Genomic DNA, 26927 nt, shown 5'->3' with positions numbered 1-26927 from the left:
CAGCAGACCAACTCACTTTTTAAGGCAACCCAACAAAATTCCATGATCAACGGTGTCAAAAGCAGGATTAAAATAACCAGCATCATCTGTTCATACTAAATCAAGGCTGTTGATAACCTAATTGCAAGTTATCAAATTTGTTATTTGTATTCATAAAAGATACACATTATGAGGGGTTTTTTTGTGTACATTTTTTTGCAAGCTTTGCACACTGGCAGATAGTTTTGTCAAAACTTGCTCATAGAGGTAATTTTAGAAAGCTATGAGAAACGACTAGATTGTTATTTAGTTGGAGGGCTTGTCACCATGATGCATCTAGTAAACCAACAGTAAAATCACACATTATTGACCATTTACATTCATGGATTACCTTCCAGTATCGTATCCAGAAGGCACCTGATCACCCAGCAGCTTGATTATTGTACATAACTTATTTACATGACCGTTTAGTCCTACAGGGATTAGAATTCATTCTCAGTTATGTGGCATTATTAATGTGTTTTCCTCTGTGTCTACTGTCTGTCCTCTACTTGTTTTGCCAGCATGGGCCAGCAGTCCTAATGTGAATTGACATGAGCTGGTCTGATCCAGACAACAAATACCATCGTTGGAAGCGTGACATCTGCTGAAGAGCTGGAGAGCCAGGCAAATGTTGATTTCCCCTCCTGACGGGCTGTGCAAACATGCAATAACAATGTGGAGTAGGTAATTATGAGAGGAACTCATTCAGTAAATATCACTTTAGCTCCATCTCATTAACAGAGAAATAAACCAAAAATAATGAACAACATTAATAGATCATTTACCTCTTCATTAACCTCAGATGCTTAACTTGGCACATTCTGCACTTTTTTGGGGTTTGGAAACAGCGTGGATGTGACAGTAATTGCATTGTTAACTTTCTACATATCAGCCCCAGCGACAAAGGTACCGTCTGTACCGTTTCTCAGCAGAGAGAAGGTGCCCACGCATTTATTTTCAGATCTATAAAACACCGGGTGCACTTGTTTGACATCCACTCTGTCAACATTCGCAAAAAAAGAAAATCTGTTCAACTTTCAGGTGCTTATTTTAGCTGTTCAGTCTGGTTAAATAATCAGAAGAGGTCTGCAACAGCACAGTACATATTTAACACATATGTCAATGGGACATTTGTTTTCTTCAATTTTTTTTCTTTACACTTTGCTACTCATGAACAAGGTGCAAATTAAGTATTAACATTTATTAATGATAGCTGGTATAACTTGTTCTCCGACTAATCCACTGTAATACATTCAAGAAATATAATGTTAGTAACTGTATATTGTGCGGAAGATGAACATGAAACATTTAACTTATTGGACTTACTTCAACCTTATTGTAAATCAAAAATATATACATACATTGTAGATGTAATACGAAAAATGTTTAGCAGTGTTGGTCAAGCAACACTAACAATTATTAAACGTATTATATATGACGTCTCTTTAACTTGTGTTTAAATAGTAAATAGTATAATACTTATAATAGTTTATTTACAGCATCACAGTTGTTATGTATAAAAATATTTCATTGGAATGCGAACTATATATTTATTAAAATCATGAATTATATACATTAGATTAATTTAACATATGTATTCATTTTTTGGAAAACCGATAAACCATTCTATAATAGTATTACATAATATTTATATGCATGTGTGTTTATTATATATTGATATTTGTTGAATCGTAATTGTTCTTACCTTGAGACAGACTTGAGCAAACTGATAAAACAATGACATGCAGCAAAAGGTCAAAATGATCCTTCAAGCTTAATTTTTACCACATTTACATTTAAGACGTGTAAAGCATTGCAAACCTGCCATATTGATGTGTATAATAATTAATTGATGACAAAATGAAAGGACGTGCTCACCTGTATTATAGTGTATCGTTACACATCATTAAATATGATCCCAGCAATATTATGTATTATCAATCATGAATTAACTTTGCACACACAGTTATGGATGCTTCACACTTACTATGTTACATACAAATACATTCATACAGACTAAAACAAATGTCGTTCTAGTTTCAGCTGACATCACACTCACAGTTATATCACGGAATCTTTTTTTTTTTTAATTATAAATGAACAATAAAAGGATCGTGTTGTCTTTTACGTAACACTTTAATACCCAAGTGAGATACCAGTGACATCATGCTCAGGTCAAAAATGTCCTCTGATTGCTGTGTTTAAGATGGAAGCTGAGGGCATAAATTACAATGTGTTGCCCATGATGGGTCAAAAGCAATAGTTCTCCAGCTGCTTGGCTTTCACAGCAGGAGTGATTCTCTCCTCTCTTTTCAGAATAACAATCACATTTTGTACTTTGAAAATTAAATCACAAATCCATTCTTTGGGCCAATCAGTGACAATTGAAACACCTAACACTAACAAGGACCTCTTCCAGTGGTATGTGTGTAAAATTAAGAGTGTATACTACAATGCATGCACCCTGGTGACTGGTCTTGCTGGGTATTGTACAAAAGTTTCTTTTAATTGCTCAAAGCACAGAAACCCATTTGTGAGAAACGTGTTACATTTTTATTTTGACCTGTAATTTCAGGATCTTGCATCAGTAAATGCACCGTGCCCCCGAAGTCCTTGACTCTGCAGACACTCGTGACATTGGTCCTCTGTCTTCTTTATTCATAAGCACAAAAGAAACACACTGTAATTCATTTCAGTACACTCGTGGTTTTTGCTGCTATTATATTTGATGTGGTTTGAACAGTAGCTTATGGTGGATAAAGTTGTTAGATTCCCATCACTAGTGTTCAGTATAAATAAAGCCCAATTTGTTTCGCAAGACTTGCGATTCAAGAAACGATAAACATAAGAAAGACCAGCGAACATACGATACACACAAAATCAAAAGTTTATATATTAGAGTGGGCTTTTAATAAATCCCCAATATTTTGTGGAGAATTGAAATGTTTTTCATGATTTTTCATAATTTATACATATTACAGGTGTATTCAAAATATAAGCATAATCTTGCATAAAAGATCAATGTATCATGAATCTAGAAGCTCTATCTCTGACAGTGAATATTGAAAGATAGACTAAGATAATATAGCCAACACCATTAAGAGCAAATTGACTATTATTATGTCAATATCCCCTTATCAAAACAAAGATTGTTTAGTTCAGTGTCATTCCTTTTGGGATAATCCACTTGATTGTATGCATGCCCCTCAGGAGAGGACTCGGCTGTGGCAGATTTATCCTATTCCTCAGTGTCATCGTTATATTTTCAGGACAGTTCTGCTTCAGAGCCAGTCTATCTCTTTCAGGGTGTGTCTGACACATTAGAGCATTTGCTGTTAACTCATAATCTAGAGAAAACAAACAGAGAGATTATGCTGCACTTCATTTGCATTCCATCTGTGTCCTTGAATCCTAACCAGCTTTCATCTGACTGCAGAGGGCTGATGGGAGATGGATTGTGGCGCTAGATACTCCTCTGGTGGAGAACACGTTTCATTGCAGGTATGACTTCAAATAAATACAATACAAAATAAAAAATGTTATGCGTGCTCGGGTGGGTCAAAACCCCAGCTGAATATAGCTGTTGTGGTGTTTGTAATATGTTTATGACAAAATTGTTTCATTACTTTAGATTCCAAGTGTTCCTAAATTCTATTGTTAGTATTTCCCATTAAAAAAATTATTTACTTCTTAAATTTTTAAGAAAATAAAGTGTTTTGTAATATTTCGCAAGAGGGTCAAAAATGTCCCTTATGCTCACGTTGGAATCCAGAAGTCAACTCACTGTATCCAGGGCAACATAATGCCTCTTGTTTTTTTAAGTTTACGTTTACATTTTTGACATTTGACCACAAATCTATTTTATATGTCCATGGGAGCATTTGAGCCTCGGGCGTTTGTGTGATATTTTGTTCACGAAAAAGGGTCAGATGGACCACCTGGAAACATAATGCCTCTGCCTACGGCCGTTGCTGGTATGGAGGCATAAACACATCTCCTGTGGCAATGCACTTTCATTGCGGGGTATTTATTTGTCAGCATTAAAAAAAAAAAAGAATGTCCGAGACATAATTGCAGTCAAAATATGAAGAAAAAAAGGCAGAAAAGGTTCAAATATGATGAAAACAATTATTGACCCTTGTGGTACATGGATGTAAATTTATCACATATTCTCTGTCATTAATCCTGACATCAAAGTGGGGTTTTTTTTTGTTGCCAAATGTATTCTGTTGATTTAATATTTTATGGTTGGTTTAATTGTTTGAGGGAAAACAGATTTTCTATTCAATAAAGGTGCTCTAAATCCTGATTTTATCAAAAGCACAAACACATGCAGAGTCACAGGTGCTGGACATGTAATAATTATATGTCCAGAGTCTTTATCAGCATGAGCCAATAGGCTCAGAAATAAATCCATTTTCAATGACGTTGTAGGAACTTCTTGGCAGTTATAAACGGATGTAAAAGGACTCCGAATGGGAATGATATTGCTGAAGTAGCACATTCAACAACAGCAACATTGTCAACTTAATGCATTATTGTATACTTCCATTCAAGAGAAGCCTGGAACTGTAACCTCCGCTCCCCATTACATTTTGGTGGCAAACCATTTCCAGCTTTAAAAAACACTTCCCGCTTCGACCACACTTCTGGGAGAGATGAGGATTTTTGTCCGTGCACTAAGGGTCTGCACCAGTAATTACCACTGCTCGATGAACGTTTACATCACAATGATTGCCTCACCCTGTACAATTAGATGACCCGTGTATTCACCTTTTCCTTGTTAAGTAATTTAATTGGTTGTTAAATGCCACTACGTTCTGTCTCATAATGGATTTGTTCTGCTCGAAGGCCTCGGCCTTTGGAAGTGTTTGCTAAAAACAGTTGCAAGTGATGCAGTTGGGAATTTTACATAAATTAAATGAGATTTGATGTGTCCAACAATGTGTTTACTGCAACAAGATATTTCTACAGCTTCTTCCTTCCTGTTGCCAGTGAGTATTGGCTTTTCATGGAGGGCCCTTGAGGAAAGCAGTTTTTGGAAAATATCATTTTCTTCTCGTAAATTAAATGCTCGCGTAAAAATGTTTTAAACCTTCCCTTGTAATTGTAACTTTTTTCTACGCTTCTTTAATGGTGTCAAAATGAAGTGCCAGCTTCTTACTTTTCAAACTATTTGTTTGACACAATTACTTAGGGAGGCTGTGGCTCAAATGGTAGAGTGGGTTGCACACTAATCAGAAGGTTGGTGGTTCAATCCCCAGCTCCTCCTGTCCGCATGCCCAAGTGCTTGAGCAAAACACTGAACCCTAAGTTGCTCCCAATGGTGTACCATCAGTGTGTGAATGTGCTCCTGATGGCAGCATCCTGCATGGTGATCAGTCTCGTGAATGAAAAAAAAAAACCATGTAAAACCACTTTGAGCACACAAGGTGATAAAGCGCTATACAAGTACAGACCATTTACTTTAGATTCTGAAATCATCGATTTGCATATTTTTATAATTTTAACTTACTAACCATCAATTACAAAAAAGAAAAGGTTAAGACTGATATCAATCATTACTGTAGCCTACTTGAAAATGAATCACGTCAGTATTTGAGCTCAGATTCATCACAAAAACTCATGTAGCACCACAGTTTCTGTCCACTCAAGTATGGTAATAATTGATAACCACTTAAGCCTCTTTTCATGATTGTGAGCTACATTTATTTTATTCTGCAAATGCAATGTACTTCCATACTCTTCATCTGCTTGATATACTGTATACAGTGTATTTCAATGTTGCAGATCTTCCTAAGCGAATGACAACGCTAGGAATGCTGATGGCCTCGGAGTGCTAATTAGTAACATTGAGATGTTAGACACTGGCCAGGGAATGCTTTTTGCTAGCCAAGGGAGTTAATTATTCAAAGGGTTGCCAAGATAAGCATGTGAATTATTTCACTCACCAATTGAATAGCCTATGAAGTGAGTGGGGGACTTGTTTTTGTACAGTAATCAGGAAGAGATCCTGCAGGCCTCTAAATTTCCACCTCAAGTCAATCAGGAGCTAAATCAGTCACTGGCTTCCACATAGACATGTGATCCTACAGCCTCTCAGAAGTGACTGTGTCGCATTCCAGCTAGAAAGCCACCGTAGTTGATTGCTGCCTTTCATAGAGAATGTTTGTTGTTCGAGCAGATACACAACAGCGTGTCAGCAGCGTCCCAAAACCAAAGCCACTTTGTCAAAAAAAATGTTGCCTGATGTATTTGGGATGGAAGGCGTGTCATACCACGTCAAGCTGCACAGAGCAGAGAGGTCGGGATGGAAATCAGACGGAGGGATGGCACAGAAAACAGAGAAGTCTCTAAATAAAGCACCATGCGCAAACTCCCCACTGTATATCACATCATTACATTAATATCTAGCCCCTGGTCTTTCAAGTAGAACAAGAAAAGGATGCTCCTCCTGCTACAGTACACAGTAAAATGGTTATAAAATAATCGTGAGGGTAGATGGTTTTTTTTTAACAACAAAAACACTGCAAACTATATTAACTTTTTCTGTAGGCTACAGTACAAAGTAGGAAACAGCAACAATAAATACGAAATGGACAAAAAAGAAACATCTACCCACGCTAAGCACAAAATAAATGGCCAAAACAGGCAGAAAAAATGCTTCACTTCTGAAATGCTCCCAGTGGGTTATGAAGCAAAGACTGTATAAAAGTGGATGTAGCTTCCGGGTCTAAAGAGTGAGGCCGATGCAGAAGTGCCCTTAAACTCCAATACTACAGACGGCCGCTGGAGGTTGGCTCCCAAAAGGCTCTGACTCCATAGACTCCCATTCAACTTCTCTCATAAAAGTCAATTCATCTTTTCCACAAGTCATAACGGTGTCATTCACTAAAGTCACTCCTTCTTATTAGTTTTCTGGTCGGTCCATCTGAAAATAATTAATTAGGTATTAGGCCTGAAAAAAGCAGTATGTTTGGGGGAATGTCTGATTGATTGACAGGCCTGTGGTGCAGTCAAATTTGTGCTATAAGCGAACAGGCATAGTGTCCTTGGGTTCCCAATCAGATCGAGTCAGATCCACTGCTCGTTCCTCCCCCAGCTTGTCCAAATATAGATGCTTGTGGCTCCAAAGTAACTAGATGGCGACGGCCTGAATGCCGAACTCGAGGCTTCCGAACGGCATTTCATAAATGGGTGACATCACGGTTGGTCACTGTTTGGTCTGAAGCCATGCTGAGGCAATGTGACAGACCTGCGCCCTGTGGAATCCCCGTGTTATTCTCTGACAACCCCGTCTGTGTGAATTATGAGAAAACATAGAGTAACGTTAAAAAATTAGAGTGCTTTTGAACTTGCCTGATCATCAGGTTTTTAACGTTAATTGCTAATTGCGCTGACTTAATTTTCCAAAAAGTAAACAAATATAGGCTAAAAACGCGAGGCTATACTCAAGTGGCAGCCCAAAGTGTAAATCCCTTGAGGGGAACAGTAAAAGTTATTTTTCAAGCCATTCTTCGCTAATGAGGCACACAAGAAAATGTATTCCTAAATGAGGTATTTTTACAGTCATTATTGGTATTAGATGCAAGGTTGGGATACAAATTGATTGTCTGCCTTTTTTTTTTTATTAATAAACACATAAAAAAGATGGATCACACAAAAGTAACAATTGGTTAAAAAATGCTTTGAAAATATTGGCTTCGATTGGTTGAAAAGATAAAAAAAAAATATCTCACTGTAGTAATTAAAATATAGTTAACAACAACAATTTGATATTTTGTGATTTTACACTTAACACATTTCAAATCATGGAATGATTCATGCCACTGATTTACTTTCAGTTCATTCAATAATACGGCTAATTCATCACTAATTTGTCAATACAAATATGTTAAAAAAGAGATAACATACTATTTGACCACCTTTTTAAACAGATAAATGTTGAGAAAGACACTTTCGCCTGCTTATCCACTGACACACTGAATTTGATGGTGTAACTCTAAACTGAAATAAATGAACTGAAAGAAAACTTGTGCGAGCTTATGTAATGCATGGTTAATCGCCAAAGGAACAGTGATGAGTCAGCTGGACAATCGACAGTATCCTTCCAAAAATAGGAGATGAGTTATGGATATTGTAAACATGAAACTCAAGAGCATGTTAATGCTCAGACATAGTCCAAACATGAATGCAACGATGCACACACATTTCTATTAAAAATCAAACGTGAAACACTCTTAAATAGAAGCATTACGGAGGTGTGTTGCTGCAGCAGCGTGGATAGAATTACCTCCTCGCTTCCCAGTTGAATAATCGCTGTCACTTTAAATCCTCGGTAAGGCGTGCTAATCCATAATCCTGCTGGCCCAAGATGGCCTCTTTAGTCCCTGTGCAAGGCCTGTCCAACAATGCACAGGTCCTGGTGTGACGCAGAGCGTGCTGGAGCTGTGAGGTCCGATTGCCCACCCCATAATTCATCGTCCCTGCGTGCTTCATCATCCAGCCTAGAAGAATGATGACAATGTCATTAGCAATCAGGGCAGTGGGCCATGTGGGTTTGAGTCAGTAACAAACAGGAATGGGGCATTACAAAGTGACAACGTTCACTCAATCAGCCTGGAACAAATCATGTAAAGCCCAATTCTGTAGGAGCAAAAAACCTTTAGGTAATCTCAGACAGAAGTTGTTTATTATACTCAAGATTTAGATAATGTGTCCGATCATTTCAAGCTGACATCTCTCTTTTCTATATTAAAATATTCCATTTATCGTTGCGTAAAATTTTAAAATCTTGCGATCCAGCTTGCACTTGCACAAAAGTCAGACACTTGTATTTGAAACGCATACATTTATCTTGAGAAGCAGCCTGGCCTCAATGGACATAGCCATGTCATTTATTTATTGTGTTGTGTAGAAATTTGTGGCTCTTCTGTGACAGTATTTGTGTCTGCCATTTTTGAGAGAGGCCAGCAATAGCACTGTGATCTGATGATATTTTATTTTATTGCTCCCATATTTTAAGGAAGTTTTTGTTGTATTTTCCTTTAAATGACCTGTAACTATTCATTTTGTGAAAGTGTTGTGTAATTTGACAGTACATTAGAAATATGTTTACTCTGTATAGTTAGTAGCTACTCACAATTTTTTTTAGATAGTTCAAAAGTGGCAATGAAAAAAATTTCAATTTGCTTTTCAAGTAGACCTCTGTCACTCAAGTGTTATTAGTTGTATTTAGGATTATTTAAATTATATTTCTGCAGACATAGCCAGGTAGGTGTAAAATCAAATTAAAGGGTGGATCTGTCCAATATGTTTTTGAAATGAAATAAAAAGCAAAGGGCAGCACCCAGGAAAGAAGAAGAAGCCAAATCAAGTTCAAACGTAGAGGAACTGATGCTTCGGGACCATGCTTTTTGGATGTTATCTGCTGTTTATAAAATCCCCAACACTCTCTTGTGATTTCTATGTTGCAATTACAATTTCCCTAGTTCTGTATGTAAAACCAGAACATGACTAAGTATTTATCAATTTATCCAATTTATATCCTAGAAATTCTCCCCAGAATTTAGGATAAAATTAAGGTACCCATCAAAATAACCACTGCCAAGAAGATTCATATGTGACAGAAAATGTGGTAAAACTTACCCCAGTGAATATATTGCTGGCTCACTCCCACAAGTCTCAGCCACTGAGATGCCTTGTGATCGTGGTGGCAGATTTAGACTTGGCCTTCGGTCGGACTGGCTACGTCGGACGAACGGTCGCGGTCCTTGGGCAGATACAGGAAACCTTCCACGACTCCCAAAAGCACGCGAGAGAAAGGAGACTCTGGAAGAGGTCCATGCTTGAGGAGGTTGAGGAACAGAACAAGGCTGGGCCTCAAACATGGATGGAGACACGGGGCAGAAGACTGAACGTGCATTACTGACCATCCGTGCACTAGATGAGTCTTCGCTACTGTTCTGCTTTGACCATCTTTGTAATTTTGGCGAGGCTGGTGGAGACGGTGCTTTGAAAGGGTACGAGGAGGGTGAGCTTGAATTCAAATTGTTCTGCTTTGCAGCCGGCGGAGTCGGGAGTCTCCTCTGAGCAGCTGGTGATGAAGGAAGCATCCTGTAAACAGGGGGGCTATCTGAAGAGGGAGGACTAGGTTGCCTTTTGAAATTGTGGGGACTGGGAAGCTTACGCTGTAAACTGCTTGGTGTAGAAGGTGTAGAAGGTAACATTCGTCCCCTAGACCCAGGTGGAGTGGCAGGTGGTTGGCTGGTGAGTGCTGAAGAAATAGGCACTATAGGCACTGTAGTGTTAGGTCCAGGCACTGGAAGGTTGCCACCATCTGGTGTGTCTGTTGATGCTGCTTGACTAGCAGATGTTTTTGCAAAATTTGTTGATGATCCCTCTGACTGAGGGTCCGAAGAGTTTCTTAGATGTAGGATCTTTCTGCCTTGCTGGCATGAGGAATCCTTTTCTATTGCTGGATTTGTCCCTGGATGGAGGACCTTTGAAAGAGAAGATGTGTCTTGTTGACCTGCCCTCGTGGAGGAAATAAGCTTTGAAGCTTGTGGCAAGCCTCCTCTGCTTGGCAGCACCGTCACAGACTGAACTGAGGCCCTCATACGTTGCGATACTACAGCCCGTTTTAACACAGGTGACCGTCCAACTTTGGTAGCCCCATCTACTGCTGCACCAGTTGAAAGAATCTGAGCACTTTCAAAGGAATTGTCCATTAGTACTTCCATTGGAGGCGGAGGAAGACTATCCAGATCTAAATAATCCGTTTTCTCGGATGAAGTGAAATCAGGCCGACAGCTCGTTAATCCAGCACTAAGCACAGCCTCTACATTTCCTAAACCAGGTAACACTGGAACGCCGCACTTCCGTACACCCCTGAGAGGCCCCAGAACGTTTGGACCATCTTGCTCCTCTATTCCTTGACTGAAGGTATCAATCAATCTTTTGACAGAACTCCTGCCTCTGCAAAAGCCAGAAGGTCCTGGTGATGAAGGAGGGCTAGGTGGTGGGGTGGCTTTTATAGGACCTATGTATGGTTTGTCTTTCTGATTATCTTCTTCTGCTTCACTGGTTACATCCTGTTTGTTATTGTTGCACTTTGTAAGGCCTGTTTTGTCCTTCAGTGGTTGGTTATTGCTGTTCTTCACTGATGAGGGATGTTTGCGATTTATTGCTGGAGATTGTGCTGGTGAGGTTCCTTGACTTTGTTTAAATGTAACAGTCCTTATGTTTCCTCCTCCTCTGGCCATCCTCTGCATCCTCTGGTTTAAATCCTTCTGGGTCCTTTCTAGTTCAATCAGTGTAGGATCCTCACCTTTGCTCCGCAGGGATTCTGCTGACCGGGATCTTAGCTCTCTAGCCACCGGGGTCTTTTTTGCAGCTGCCCTTTGAACAGGTGCTGCTGTTTGAGGCCTCTTTGGAGATTGTACCACCTCGTCTGTCCACTCTCGTCTGTTGGTTTTTGGGCTGCCTGCTCCCTTTGTTTTGGCACTGGTGTTCTGCGATGGAACAAACTGTATCCTACCACTTATAGCATTTTTCATTTTGAGAGTCATTTCAACATTTCGAGGATTTTCTATGAGCTTTGGGGGCAGGCGGCGTGGTTGTTGTTTTTCACGGTCTAGGGGTGAAGAATTTGATCGTTTTCTAAATTCTACTTGCATATCACCCAGACATCTATCCACCCCTCCATCATCATTGTCATCATCCTCCCCATCATCTAAGGAGACTGATCCTAGCAATGAGTCTCTTTGGTTATTAGCCATGATGGTACATGTAGAACCAAGTGAATTGAGCGAGCTGAGCGAAACACTTGGACTTATTTGACTCAGAAGCTTTTGCCTTGACACACCTTGCCTAATGTTCATGGAGGTGTATCCCATAGGACTGACAGGAGTAGTTCTATTTGTCCTCGTTGACTCACAACTCTCTCGTCTAAGGCGTCTTTCAGACCCAGCAAGGGATTCGCTCTCAGCTCCAATTCCACTGTCCTCACTAAACAGAGCAGAATCCTCTGGCCCAGGCTTACGCAGAGAGGCCAGCTCAATACGAGATAAGAGTTGCATTAACCTGGTCTCTATTGCACGTTTGACCTTCAGTTTCTCCTCTAAAAGCTCTGACACTGAGGCAAAGTACTCCACTGCCTCCTCTAAAGCAGAGTCCCCAATTCTACCGATAGCCTGGCTCACATTTCGCATTCTCTGTGTGGTGTACTGAAGCAGCTGCTGCAACAAATCCGGTGGGGGCTCAATATTAGCAGAGCCAGACTTCAGAGGTGCAGAAGATGAGAGGTTTTTCATTTGACTTGGCCAAGCAAGATGCTCCCCATTTTCCTTTAAAACTTGTTCTCCTTCATCTGCCATCTCTTCCATCCCCTGAATTATTTCCTCATATCGTAGAGCCATGAAGGCAACCATAGGCTGCACAGAAACTTGAGTTTGTGTTGCTTGTTCAAAAAGTCCAAGTAGAACATCATATTTGTTTATGCTAGGATTCAAAAAGGCATAAGCGGCTTGGTGAGCTTTTACCAGGGGTTCCGGGAAGTCCACTTTCTGCTCGGCGGATAGTTTGTCTCTGTCCTTGTCTTTCTTTTTCAGCGCTTTTGCACCTTTGGTACTTTTCTTTGTTTTTCTGCCTGGCTTCTTCTCTGCAATATCCTGCTTGTCAGTGTTTTTCTCTTTCTTCTGTGATACCGTGCTGTTGTCCATTCCTTGACTCCCCAATTTACCCATGTTCACTGCTTCCATATTCACTTGCTCAGTGACAGATCTCTTTTTTTGAGGTATCATGTGTGGCTCTTTCTGAAGTACCGGACTACGTCCAGCTCCCTTCTTCTCTTTTGTATCCCCATTTGCTGATCCCGTGGGATTTTGATTCTCTCCTTCTTGAAACTTAGAATCTCTGGGGCTTTCTTGAGGGACTGGAGGCAGCATTCTCCCCTTCGTCATGGCAGCCAGGGTGCCAAATTGGATACCTTTGGATGGTGAGCAGCCCATTTCTGATCTTTTCAAATACAGGCTGATTTTAAGGACTTCTTGTAGACACCAACACAGCAGTGCAGAAAGTGAAGTAAATGATGGGAGCAATAGTCCAAGTCCTTAGCCACCTGCTGTATCTGTCATTTTCAGATGGCTTAAGTTGTTGAGTCTGATACGATCCCGCTCCACAAGGATGCTGCCAAAACAAAAAGTGAATAAATCCATTTTATAGATTGCTTCCTCCCGTCACAGAAAGGGAAAGTAAATCCACAGATCAGTAGTCATGTGTATTAAAATATTCTTGTAGCGTGCTCCAAAACGCATCCTTCTGTACCTTACAAAGGACAAGCAGCTGAGAGGATTAGTGGGGCTTTCAGTGAACTCCTCAGCCTGCACATATGTCACGTTAAAGCATGTAAAACTCACCTACTAGTAAGACTATAAGCTCATTTGGGTAATGAGGGCTGGCCTCAGGTGGCTTTTTATAGCCTGCAAAACAATATCTTCCCATTTAGCCTTTGGACAGAAAAGCAAAAAGAAGCAAAAATCTGTTCATTAAAATAAAAGTGAAAGTGTTTTATTTTCAGCTGCATTACAAAACATCACCTTTGCTTTCATTCTATCAACAGTTTTTGGATACATCACATGTATAGATATTTTAATTCTGCCATTATGGATACTCCTGTAAGGTTTTCATTGTTTGTTTTTACGTGAAGTCTAAATGGCAAAGTCAGTAAGTTATTCTGATGGTTGACTGACTTGCTTTTAACTTCTACATCCAGCATCAGTTCACTGGAACACAAAGGTGCCTTAAATAAATTTGAACTATCTTTGCCTCTCTGTAGTAGACACTGAAATTCAAAGTAGAAAAGATTATAGTAATCTAGTAATCTAGTTTTATGCCTATCTATTTAAGTCTGTCGTGAAAATAACATGTAATGGCAGCAAATAACCAAGAAAAAATATCATAAAATCAATATATATTTTAATATAGGCAAAGAACAACTTTTGAAAAGGCTAAAAACTGTCTTTCAACATATAGGCTATAGAAAACATGTTAAAGTGCCCAGAGGGGTAGATATTAATAATATTCAGTTGAGGCGAGAGTCTGGGTGCATTGTTATAAGGTCTTTAATCTGACCCCCGTTTGAATTTTTTTTGCTTTTTTTTCTGTTGCCCTATTTAAGTACTTATTTTCAATGATTACATTTTTCTGAATTTGTATTTATCATTGTATTATTATTTAACTCAATTTAATTTGTTTGTCCTTATTTAGTTTTTATTTCTTGTTTTATTTGTTTGTTATTTGTTTTGTCTTCCTTTGTTTTTGGACCCGGTTAATGTTGACACTTCATAAGGGTTCGAATGTGTGGTTGAACAGTAGCCGACCTGACACACATTTGTCAGCCATCGTCTTCATCCAGCCATATCTGACCTGATCACCTGTATTTGATTGCCATTATTTAAAGGGCTCAATGGACAGCGTACAAAATGCGAGGTTGCAAAATTCAATTGTGCCGGAAATGGTGCCACAAGAGCATCTTATTTATCAAAACAATTCAGATCAGTTATTAATTAAACTGTGGGATTACAGCAGAGTGCAGATCTTTCTCTTGCTAGAAAGATTCTTCCCTTTTGATGTGGCAGCTGCTAAAATGTTTTCCTGGATGTGGATATTCTAATGATGCAGTCTTAATGATGATTTGTACATACGTTGCTGTAATTACATATGGTGTTGAGTTCAGTCGTGGCCACATCATTATGTGAGCAAAGTGATTTGTGTGTGAACATATTTTTAAATTCCATAACTCTAATTTCATTTAAATTATCACATACTCGATCTTCTCAGTACGGCATGGGGCTTTTCAGTCCATTGTACATCTTGCCTCACACCTAGAATCTAAATGCACCCTGGAAAGCATTATGTGCAGTCGAAAAGACTATTTGGTCACAAAGTGAGAAAGACAGGAAAACAACCATTGCCTTTACCCGTTCACCACAACATATTATTTCCCTCCCGTCACTGAGACTGCTTTGCATGTTGGGTTATTTAATATTGAAATAGTTTTCATTTTTCTGTTATGATCAACTGTTTACAACCCCCCCCCCCCACCTCCCAGCCTATCTGTCTTGTCCCCACTGAAAACAAGTAGATACAGTCAAGCATTGTGTTTGTTATTTATTGATTTCTAGGTATTGGGGGTAAATTGATATTTCTCAATATAGCGTGGGATGGTGAAATGTACACTTTCATTGTTTCTGTCGTTGTTTGTGTTTTTGGTTGGCAGGGTGGTTAGGGTAGAATATTTATAAGAGTCTCATTATCTGAATGTAAAGTAGGTTATTTCAACACGTTTTTTTTTTTTTTTAACTTTTAAATAATTAAAAAAAAAAAAAAAAAAAATATATATATATATATATATATATATATATATATATATAGAGTGTGATGCGCGTGCCCGCGTGCAAAGTGTGCAGCTGCAGTATTGGCGCTAATCTGGAGGCGCGTGCACCACAACGCCGTCAACTGCCGCCGTGTCCGGTCACGTCAGGTCAGGGTCCCTTATTCTCCCTTTGTTTGTTTGTTTGTTTGTTTGTTTGTTACACGTTAGCTTTCACTTCTCCTCACGAGAAGACATGTTCACTTTACGTTTTCGCGTTTCTGTCTCCGTGTGTCCCGAGACGTCACTTAAAATGACGTGTTAGTTGTTTTTGTTTTGTTGTTGTTGTTGTTTTCTCGCTAGCTGCCAGCTAACAGGTAAAACGGGTTTGGGATGTTTTGTGGATATTAGTAGAAATACTATACAGGAGACCATTGCATTATATATATATATATATGAGTTTATTTATTTCTCCAGGGACGTTCACGAAGCAGCATTAGTTTATTTATCAATCTAAATGAACTGTGAACAATGTTGATTAATTGGTGTTGTCAATGCTTGTGAACTCAAACATTTTAAATGTTCATGTGACTGGTGGGTTTTTTTTTTTTACCCAATTTTTTTTTTTTTTGCATGCAAAAAAATAAATAAATGGATTAATAGAACTTTGCCTGATGTTTTCTGTATTTTAATTACAGGAAGACGCAGAATAACATTTTAATCAAACAAACTTAACAGCAAATGTGCTCAAAATAAAAAAAATAAAAAATAAAAACCACATTTTGGCAGCAGGTCCTTCTGCAAGATGGAGGAGCTGTCAAAACTGTCTATGAAGCAAATTTCTGACTCGTTTGTGATCAACTAAATTTGTGTAAATCCAAAGGATATGGAGTTAAAAAAACAACAACAACAAAAAACACCAATGCTGTCACCTTGCTCCCATTTCCAGTGCGGGACACCCGAGAGGGCCTCTCAACCACACGGCCGTCCCAACTGAAGCATGATGAAGACTCCTCCCGCCCTGTCGCTCCGGGTCAAACGCAAACATGTTCGCCAAATCAGAAGGCGTCTCTGCCTCAACAAAGACAACGGTCAAGACGCCCAGAGTCCGCTGTGGAAGATCCACAGCGATGCGTATTATGCCAAGACGACCATGTGTCCCATTTTTGTTATCCAGCGGCAGGAAATGGCGACATACTTCAGACTTTTTGGTGAGTGCTGTCGCATTTTACGAGTGATTTAACGTGTACGTTTTTGAAATGAAGTTCAAAGGCAGTTGTGTTTGGTTACAGATGACGACCTGATTCATGACTTTCTGAGGATGGACCGTTGTTATAAAATGACAGACAAGGTATAAAGCCGTTACTGCAGTGAAAATGACAAACCTCCAGCTTCGTGCCGCCGACACTGAGCGGTCTCCGTCTTCTCCTTCTATTTCATCAGTACCTTCTAGCCATGACCTTCGTGTACTTCAAAAGGGCCCACTTCGCTATCGCCGAGTACACCAGAAAGAATTTTTTCATTGCGCTGTAAGTCCAGAGAAAAGATGTAATATTCTGCCTATTTATATATAATATACACACACACAGTGCGTCCGGAAAGTATTCACAGCGCTTCACTTTTTCCACATTTTCTTATGTTACGGCCTTTTTCCAAAATGGATTAAATTCATTCACACAGTATCCCATAATGACAAAATGAAAAAAAAAGTTTGTTTAAAATTTTTGCAAATCTATTAAAAATAAAGAATGAAAATATAACATAAGTATTCACAGCCTTTGCTCAATACTTTGTTGAAGGTGTTGTGTGTCGAATTTGGAGGGGAAGAAAAAAAAAGTAACAAGAATTTAATCCATTTTGGAAAAAGGCCGTAACATAACAAAATGTGGGAAAAAGTCAAGCGCTGCGAATACTTTCCGGATGCAAAATATTAAAAAAAAAAATATATCCCGTCGTGAACTTTTTTTTTGGTGTCACTTCTTTTCCACCTCTTCGAATGTTGTTGTTGTTGCACTCGGCTCTTCTCCTCCACCTGCAGGTATCTTGCCAACGCCATGGAGGAGGACGAGGAGGAGAGCAAGTACGAAATTTTTCCGTGGGCTCTGGGCAAGAATTGGAGGAAGCAGTTTCCCCGCTTCCTCAAGCAGCGAGACAAGCTGTGGGCGCGCATGGAGTACAGAGCTGCTGTCAGCAGGCGCTGCTGTGAAGAGGTACAACACAACGCGGGGCTGCCTGTGGAGATTGACAAATGGCGTTTCTCTCTGACTTTACTCCTGCTGAACGGTGCAATTTGTATTGCTTTGATTTCATGCCATCCCTGTTGTGTGCGCATGTTGTTGTTGTTTTTTTTTTTTTTTGGGTTTCATGTCGGAGCTGTGTTTACTTATTTATTGGACCTCTGTCCTCCAGGTGATGGCCATTGTGTCCTCTCACTTGGTGTGGCAGCGGCAGCGGCCCGATCACCACAGCGGTGCCCAGCGGCACTACCGAGCGCAGGACCAAATCCATTTACCCCGCGGGCCCTCGGCCTCCCCGGTCTCCTGTGCCCTCTGTAACCGTGGCAACGCGTTTCATTGTGACCCGGTCTCCTCTTCAGATAACACCTATTCAGACCCTTTTGCCTCTGCGCCGAGTTTGGAGATCATCCCGCCCAGGGCTGCAGCGGAGAATAAAAGCACGGCACGCCATTCCTGCCGCTCCCGTCCTCAGGAGGTCCCAAGTAGGTGTTAGTCTATACAGTACAGTAGTGTATTTGTCCCGAACTGAGGTTTGACACCTCCGTTTGGTACGCCCTGTTATCTAAACCATTTCTGTCAGACAGACTTATTTATGTGTGTTTACTTACTCTCACCATAGAACTGGGCAGACATTGTAAAAAAAAGCCTCGTAAGAGTCGTGGCGGGAGACTTTTTTTTCTGGACTCTTTTTTTTATGTTACTTCTCACTAACGTTTGTATTCCCTCTGGTCCCTTATGACCAGTTGGTTTGCTGCTTCCTGTCCAGTTTAGGGATGTCACGATACCGTTCATGTTGTCACCAATACCGCTATACGAGCGTAGAGTCACCTTTGTGAGCATCGTGTGGAGGAATACGTCTAGAACGGGTGCAGCTTTCACCATTCACAAACAATTATGGTAACGTGTTGAGATCTGAACATTGTGAATCAATGTTAAAACGAAGCCTAAACCACTGAAACTCTCACCTGGAACTCGGTTGACAGACTGTCTCGCTTTGAGCTGCTTAAATCATGCCGATGTCCATTACGGAAAACATCCACGGCACCTTCGGTGTCATAGAAAAACAAGCACCATCACATTTTCCGAATTTTTGGCATCGACTTTGTACCAAAGTATTGATTCTCGTGACATCCCTACCTATGACGTGGACAAAATCAAATGTCACAATATTTTTGACCAAATATTGCAACTGCATTGTAGGGGTGACTGGTGTTGCTTTCACAAAATATTTACACCATTACATTTTTAATGAACAATTATTCGTGACGTGAATATGACCGTGAACCATGGAACAGCGAGAACACGTCTGGTTACGCAGAAAATGACTTCGCTTTCTTGTAATGCAGCCTTAAAGACCAGGAAAAGACAATACGAGGGTCATATTGCAATAATGTGATGTCAAAAATGTCAGACAATATGGTGAAATATCCATATATCCTGCAGCCCCAACCCTTTACCACATACAGGAGAGATTTTGTGACACTTTTCATGATGCATTTGTCGCTCACGACTTGATCCCTGACAGCGTATGGCCACTGGCTGCAGGCACAGCTGCTCTGGATATTGCTCAGACTCCAGCTGTATCTGTGATTGAATCTATGGTGTTACGAGTACGACCGTCTGGGGGATTTTAAACCTGCAGTGCTTCTGTGACGCAACGTTTCAACGATATGTCACAAGGGTTGAGGAGTACAGTAGCTTCCAGTGCAACGCTCAGCCAGCTCAGCCGAGGGCGGCCGCCTCGCTCCTGCTGTCGTCACGACCAGTTTGCATAACGCATAATACCGTGTTCATAATTTCAGCGCTGCCTTCCTCTGTTATTTGGACATAAAACAAATGAAATCCAGAAAAAGTTACCAATGTGACCACTGGGGGGTGCTGTAGTATTGGCTCCGCTGGCCTTAATTCGTTTTTTTTAATTTTTTTTTTAAATTTTACTTAATTTATACTTAGTAAACAGGTCAGAGTCTTACCATGAAGCATTATTACTGACATTTGTGTTATTTTTTAAAATTTTATTTCTCGTACTGGTTTAAAAGCATTGAGCGCTTCAGTGCCTTTAACTGTTGGATGAAGGATTATGGTCAGTAAGACACTGTTGAATGCATTCCCATTTGTTTGTTTTTTAATATTTGTTTACTTCCTTTCACTTTGCACATCAACAGTGTGTGTAATTTGCCCGGCGGCGGTAAAATTTGAAATACATCGCCTCAAACGTCCTCTATATAAAAAAATAAATAAATAAATAAAAAAAGCTGACGTTCAGTAGCTCTTTAACGGGGTGTTCTTGAACCGGCTCTCGAGCGCTGCCTCAGAAAGATGATCTAAAAAGATAAAACAACGTGACACGGAGAGTCTCTCAAAGTAAAACTCGCTGAACTGCCAGGATCAATACGAAGAAAAGGGCCCTCGACAAGAAGGAGTGGCTCATCTGGGGCTCAGGTCTCGGGGAGATCGAGTGGTTTAGCCGGCAGACATTTCACCGAGTTGGATGGTAAAGACGGTCTTATCTTGTGATTCTGACTGATATCGGACGAAAAGAGGTTGAACATTAGGTTCAGGGACGGGAATGTTTCCGGCATGCTGATGAATCCTAACAATACATTTTCACGCAGTATTGATTTTCAAAGAACTGATAGGATTGGGCCGCCTCGCTAAACTCCCATTTTTCTATCTCTCCTCTTTTTATTAGGGGATGCCTCTCCCTGCGAGTCCTCGTACGACACCCTCATGGACTGGATCAATGAGCTGTAGAGCGTCGCACCACTTTCCTCTTCATCGCAGCCGGCCAGTTCTGTGTATTCGGCCTCTTTTCAGGGCTTCGACAGCACTTTTACTTTTGAAGTAAAAGTCTGAATGGCCAGGTTGGATCCATCTCCTCTAACGCAAAGCATCTCATCAACGCACTCGGAAACCGGTCAAAGTATATTTTATGTAACCGTGACAACAATGAGCTAACGTCACTCAATACATACTCCTCTGATTGAAACATGCAAGACGACAGGCCGTAATGGTTTATTTAAGCTATAGAGTAGTTTATTTATTCATATTTATCTAATTTATTTGTTCTTGTGGGATTTTTTTTTTTTTTTGGACTCCCTCTTTTTCCTTAGATGTTAAAAGGATTTGAGTGGAGATGAGTTTGGATAGAGGCCCGTGCTGTCTGTTACCGGGGCTCCTCTGGGTGTGCTTTTACTTTTGTTGCCAATGTTCCTGTTTGATGATCCAACGCTGCCTCTCGAGTTTGAGGGAATACAAGCTTGAACGTGAATTTGTCTCTTTAGTCAATTGACTTCTCTTTGGTTAATTAGCTTTGTTTTTCAGATGTATTGTTGTTTGCACACAGGTAAAGGATTTCTATATTCACATTACTGTGATCCATATTGACAGAACCAAAGTCTCTTCATCTACTGAGATCTTTATTGTCTGCAATATTTGACTCTATTATGGCTGGAATCCATCTGGTCCATCTGTGCTGCTGCTGATCGGTTTTCAAAATAAAACACAGACTTGTGCAGTGGAGAGTTGAGAGTATTGCATCACTATACACCCCCCTCCCCCCCCGGCCGCCTCCCCTCCGGTCTTTCCAGTATTAGAGATGCTTTCTGCTCCTGCTGTGTGAAACATAGATGGGAAGTAATTATGAATATGACTGGTTTTTTTTTCCGAACAGTTAACATGCAGCCAACTGTATTAACTTTGTCTTTCGACAACAGCACAACAAAGTAGGAAATAAACACCATTAAAATAGACCGAAACTTTGAACTAACGTGGCCAATCGAGCCGTACGAGAAGCAACAAAAATCAGGCAGACCAAATGCTCCGGATGTTTAATGAAGACACCGCCTGGTGTTTGCAGACCCACATATTCGGGAATATTCGGGTCTGACCACATTCTGTAGGGAGTTATGGTCCTTGACATCAGCGTCACCGCGGTTAACCAGCGACGCAGGCTGCTGATTGGTCCCGCCCTTCACAGTGGCTTCGCAAACGTTAACGCGACGGGTTTCAAGTTTCCACGAGAATCACAGTGTGGAAAAACTGAAGCTGTGGTGGAGCCTGACTGATGAAGACGCGCGGAGGATGGAAAAAAAACAACAACAAAACCTGTTGCAGAGGTGACGTGTCAGTGGAATCCAGCCATTACATCGTAGACTTTTCATTGAAATGCACCAAAATGTATTTTGACATCAGTTATTTATTTCAAATTACTTCCAGTGTGATCATTTGGCTGAAATATAACAATACTTTCTGTCCAAGGGCTCCTCACAGGCGGAACAGCTACCGCACACACTTCCTCAGTTTCACCAGGAATGCTGAAAAAGAAAAAAAAAGACACAATGAACATTTACTTCCGTTATCAGAGAGAAACTGACGGAGGGGTTTGAGGTGTGATAACATCTGACCTGTGTGACTCATTTGATCGCAATGAGGTCTGGCTGTGTAAGGAATGCTCCCAAAGGCTGGGACGGGGACGGGGACGGGGACTTCTTCCGTGGTCGTCTCCTCTGAAATGATAAGATTGAGACTTCGTTGTGACTCCTGAGAAAAACGTCAGCGTCCGTCGCGGCCTGCTGTGTTACTTTCAAATCACCTCTGCTGGTGTCGTCTGAAGCCTCATCTCCCCGCCTCAGGTCCGCATCCGGGATCGGAGCCATCCTGGTGCAGTACCGGCCGTCTTTCTGCAGGGCCGGGCCCACCGCCCAGACCCGGACCGGGACCTCTATGATGCGTTCGCACAGCAGAGGGAGCGCTGAACACCGAAGACCCTCCAGCAGGTCGATCACCTGTGTTATACTGTTACGGAGGGAGAGTCAGATCACACCCGTTCCTGCACACAAAAACCCACTTTGAAGCCAAAGCCGTCAATATTCATATTAAACAGGAGGGCTCCGATGGCTCATGACAATCTCCATTTGACACGTATCAAATTCTGCAGACGAGATAAAACAAACTTTTTTTATTTTATTTTATTTTTTTACTGCAAACACAGAACACTAATTATGACGCCTGACATTTCACTGTCATCGTGTCTTTAATGTACTATAGACGATCCAAATTTAGCATTTGTAGAGCTGTTTAATCAAAGACGCGTCCTGCTTAGAAGGAAACGCTGGACACTTCCAGAAAGGACAAAAGAGGATCAGCTCGTCTGGCTTTATCAGAACGTTCAAACCACCGGCAGGTGAAGCAATAATTATAACACAACAGCCCGGCAATAAATCGTCCCTTCATGAGGATTACAACGTTCTCATTGGGAGGCGTTGATTATTTTTGAATGGGCATTTCGATGACTGATTTGCGGTCCCGTTGAACTGTACTCGATTGTACTAAGAGGTGTTCCTCATGCTCTGTCAGTGCAAATCATTTCAATGGAGATGACAAAATACTCAGTGCCAAACTACTGCTCTTTCAAAGGAGCTGCGTTTAGTGTGAACGGTGTCGGTGAAAGGGCGGAGCTACACACTTGGCGAGGTAGACGGCGCACACAGCTCCGGGGTGCAGGTGTGGGACGACGTTGGGTAAAACCAGCTGAGGGTTGATCATGTCCAGAGCGACCTGCAAGAGAAACGACCCGCGTCACGGAGGATGTTTTGGTGTTGGACGCCGAACAACGCCGTCCGTGTTCCCGTGTTTGACGCGCGGCGCCCGGGACACTGACCGCGTGGAGCCCCCGCCCGGCGAGGAGCGGGGAGGCGGCGCCGAGGTCGGCGCGGTGAAACTGGACGTTGTCGGGCCACTCCTCGCCTCGCCGCAGTCGCCACGACGACCGCCAGCGCTGGTAGTTCAACGCGGCTCTCCTGTGGTGGTCCTCCCTGATCTCCACGCTCAGCACGCTGCCCTTAGAGCCAACTGGGAGACGCAGACGCACGGTCAGTCACGGTTCATGGCTTTGTGACACACCTAGGTCGCTTTTTATTTGAGAAAGTGTGACGTGTCACCCCTGCCGCTTTCCTTCACGAACAATATACGTTTTTTTTTAAAGGTTTTTAATGAAGATCAGTGAAGACTGTCAGCGCTTATAGGACAACTATGAGTCATTGTCTGGGGGTGGGGGTTCACGTTGAAATTGAATGCTCACAGTTCACCTCTATCTTTGCTTCATTATTAGTTTAGTTCACATTAAACGGTGGAGTTGATGCATCCTTTGTGTTGCATTTAACAAGAAAATCTATACGTTCTATTTATTGGACTTGCCGTAAGTGTGAGTTCTTTACTCAGTAAATTATGCCAACTTTTTCAAATTCTTTGTAAAAGCTGTATCCAGCCTTATGATCTGACAGCTCCACTCACATGTCACTCAAGTCGCGCTGAAGGGGCGAGCCAATCAGTGGCCAGTGGGCGTGGCTAAATGCAATGACAAGTCAAGCCCTTGTTTCGAAATGTAGTTAACACAAATGTTCATGGCAGATGTTTCAACATTATGCTACTTAAGTCACGATGCAATGTTATCGCAGTTTTAACATTTTGCAATATGCTGAATTATTGCAGTAACACGGTATATTTTTTTTCAACTGCAAATTGTTCCTCCACAGAAACATGTTTGGTGTTAAATAAAATAGTTTCCAGTCTGTTCATCTCACTTCAGTCTTTTTTAATTTTTTTAGTGCAGAACATTGAGACTGTCGAGCAGACTGGCCAACACCGTCAGGAAACCTGCCAAATGTATTTTATTTACATAATAATGATAAAATACTGAAGCTTGTCTTTGGTATATTGATCCAATATTGCGCATACTATACTGTGTTGATTTTCCCCACCACTACTAAGATGTGTTTTATTTGAATTTGAGCAGAATTTTACAGTGCATAACGCTTCTTCTGCCTGCAATAAAGAATCATTTTTGGGGAAAATATTTAGATTTATTATTAGCCAGTTAATTGAGTCTGTTTTTATGGCAAACAATTACAATAATTGCAATTATAATTGTAACTAAAACAATTTTGGGAAAATTATGCAGACTGCTGATTTCTTAAAAATAAGAACTCTTTGTATTTGATTAAACACCACTGAGGTATCAGTCAGACTACGATCTGCACTTGTGACATTTTCTTATTGCTCACTCTTGTGTCTGTGTTACTAAAGCTGAAATTAAAATCAATAGACATATTGTCAATATTCAGCTATCAAGATATGGAAAGTGTGTGAAAAAGTGCATGTAAATGATCAAAGCGATGTTCAAAACAAACGTCTAAATACTGATTCGTTGCTCAGCTCTGTGTTACGGTTTTGAATACATACATTATGTTACAAAACACATGACTGACAAAACGGTGTGTATCTGAACTCTGAAACTGAGTATCTGAACTCTGAAACTGAGTATCTGACCTCTGAGTATCTGAACTCTGAGTATCTGAACTCTGAAACTGAGTATCTGACCTCTGAAACTGTGTATCTGAACTCTGAGTATCTGAACTCTGAGTATCTGAACTCTGAAACTGAGTATCTGACCTCTGAAACTGTGTATCTGAACTCTGAGTATCTGAACTCTGAGTATCTGAACTCTGAGTATCTGAACGCTTCCACTTGGGTTCTAGTGGGACGCCGTACGATGTGTACCAACCTGCTCTGGACAGGAACAGGGACATGGCCCCCGACCCGGAGCCCGACTCCAACACGCTGTCTCCTTCCGTGACATCCATCATCATGAGCATCGTCGCTGCGTCCTGAGAGAACAGAAACACAACAGCATCTGTCAGAAGCTCCCGACGCTTTAACAGGAAGGCGTTGGTGAGGAATACTGTCCCCTATCTTGTCCCCTACCTTCGGGTAAGCGATCGCAGGTCCCCTCTTCATGTACAGCACATAATCCTCCAGACTGGCCCGACGGATGAAGATGGAAACACCCATGCTGGTCTTCAGGAACCGACCCGCGTGCTGCCCGACCATGTCCTCGTGCAGGACGATGCCCCAGCTGCTCTGCAGACGGCCCCCTGCCTGCAGCTGAAACATCTTCCTGAACTCCACCCGCCTCCTGCGACACTCGGCGACGAGCAGCTCTCCGAAGGTCAGCAGGCTCTCCCCGGGGAGGGTGGAGAGCGGCGGCCTCTCCCCGGGGAGGGTGGAGAGCGGCGGCGGCCTCTCCCCGGGGAGGGTGGAGAGCTGCGGCCTCTCCCCGGGGAGGGTGGAGAGCTGCGGCCTCTCCTCCTGATGGCACGCTGAAGTGTTCGGCTCCTCCGCCCGGGTGTTCGCGTCCTCGCCGGGTTCTGTCTGGTTCTGCTCCCTCAGCTGCGTCACCTCGGGGCTCAGGGCGTCCCGGGGCAGCAGGCCGCTGACCCTCTCCAGAGGGGACAGGGGTCGCCTCCTCTTGGACAGCAGCGCTTGCCTGAATGTCAACTCGGTGCTCGGGGGTGAAGAGTCGGACGTGTCCCCCTCGTTGTCGTTGCGTTTCACAGCAGCAGTTGAAAACGTTCTCGTCTGCCTCCCACTTGTGGAGAGTTTTACGAGTCCATCCTTCGGTCCGCTGCGTCTTTGACTGGATGTGCAAATGGACACCAGTCTGCGCACGAGCAGCAGTCTGAAGGGCGCGTGCACTGCCATAACTTCGGGTTATAACATTATATAGCAACCACAACATGAATATTATAACATCATATAGGATGAGCACGTCCTGAGATCACACCTAGGGAAGTATAGGACCAGGTAAATGACCGCGGCAGTTACACACACACACACACACACACACACACACACACACACACACACACACACACACACACACACACACACACACACACAACGTGTGTCCCTGCGAAATAATAACTAACGGGAGTAAATATAACAGTCAATAAATTGAACTCCGTTTAACTCACAGGTCGTTTACCCGGCTGTTTACAGCGGCAGGGAGGTCACCATGCTGGAGAGGGGAAACCTATCCACGGAGAAACACGTGTAAACAAACGTCATAACTTAGCGACCAGTGCAGTAATTTAAGTCTGCCAGCAGAGGGCGACATCACAGCTGATGTGCGTCATTCAAAACTGTACGCATTTTATATTCAGTCGTACCATATATATATATATATATATATATAGATATAGATATATATTATATATTCCAGGAATTCATGGCCTGCTGATTGTAAGCAGCAAACCAACTAAGTTGGGAGATAAAATGTATGCACTGAACGCAAAGACCCGAGAGCATAACATTTAACGTGATACAGAAATAAATACGCTTTTCTGACGTGTAGAGAGAATTAGAGAGGATTATAGCATTCTTTTTTATTTATTATTATTATTATTATTTCTTCCCGAGTTACCGCGTCAGTTATTATAATTTTTTGCGTGTCGATA

At 41.6% G+C, this 26927-nt stretch overlaps 3 protein-coding genes across 4 annotated transcripts; 1 reads left to right on the top strand and 2 right to left on the bottom strand.

Annotated features, from left to right (window-relative positions):
* Nucleotides 1-8404: 8404 nt before the first annotated feature.
* pcare1 (photoreceptor cilium actin regulator 1) lies at nt 8405-13031 on the bottom strand. The gene is made up of 2 exons (XM_069714660.1): nt 9670-13031; nt 8405-8528 (listed from the first exon to the last, which is right to left on the bottom strand). The coding sequence occupies exons 1-2, from the start codon at nt 13029-13031 to the stop codon at nt 8405-8407; spliced, it is 3486 nt and encodes a 1161-aa protein (XP_069570761.1).
* A 3363-nt stretch (nt 13032-16394) lies between these two features.
* Nucleotides 16395-20459, top strand: spdya (speedy/RINGO cell cycle regulator family member A). Its single transcript, XM_069714661.1, has 6 exons — nt 16395-16605; nt 16687-16745; nt 16838-16923; nt 17433-17604; nt 17804-18113; nt 20324-20459. Exons 1-6 carry the CDS (start codon nt 16395-16397, stop codon nt 20383-20385), a joined length of 900 nt encoding a protein of 299 aa, XP_069570762.1. The 3' UTR covers nt 20386-20459.
* A 1334-nt stretch (nt 20460-21793) lies between these two features.
* trmt61b (tRNA methyltransferase 61B) lies at nt 21794-26558 on the bottom strand. Of its 2 annotated transcripts, XM_069714675.1 has the most exons (8): nt 25772-26557; nt 25396-25678; nt 25196-25298; nt 23294-23484; nt 23099-23190; nt 22226-22428; nt 22038-22139; nt 21794-21947 (listed from the first exon to the last, which is right to left on the bottom strand). In XM_069714675.1, the coding sequence occupies exons 1-8, from the start codon at nt 26170-26172 to the stop codon at nt 21913-21915; spliced, it is 1410 nt and encodes a 469-aa protein (XP_069570776.1). In that variant the 5' UTR covers nt 26173-26557; the 3' UTR covers nt 21794-21912. The 2 variants fall into 2 exon arrangements, with proteins under 2 accessions (XP_069570776.1, XP_069570775.1); XM_069714674.1 differs by having other exon boundaries at nt 25396-26558.
* Between the last annotated feature and the right edge of the window lie 369 nt (nt 26559-26927).

The sequence above is a fragment of the Brachyistius frenatus genome, unplaced genomic scaffold (assembly GCF_029030835.1).
Source record: "Brachyistius frenatus isolate BFR_SWC_R1_liver_20210118 unplaced genomic scaffold, ASM2903083v1 Contig_133, whole genome shotgun sequence".
Taxonomy (NCBI): Eukaryota; Metazoa; Chordata; class Actinopteri; family Embiotocidae; genus Brachyistius; species Brachyistius frenatus.
The sequence above is the reverse complement of the archived record's forward strand: the minus strand, read 5'-3'. Positions and strand labels throughout refer to the sequence as shown.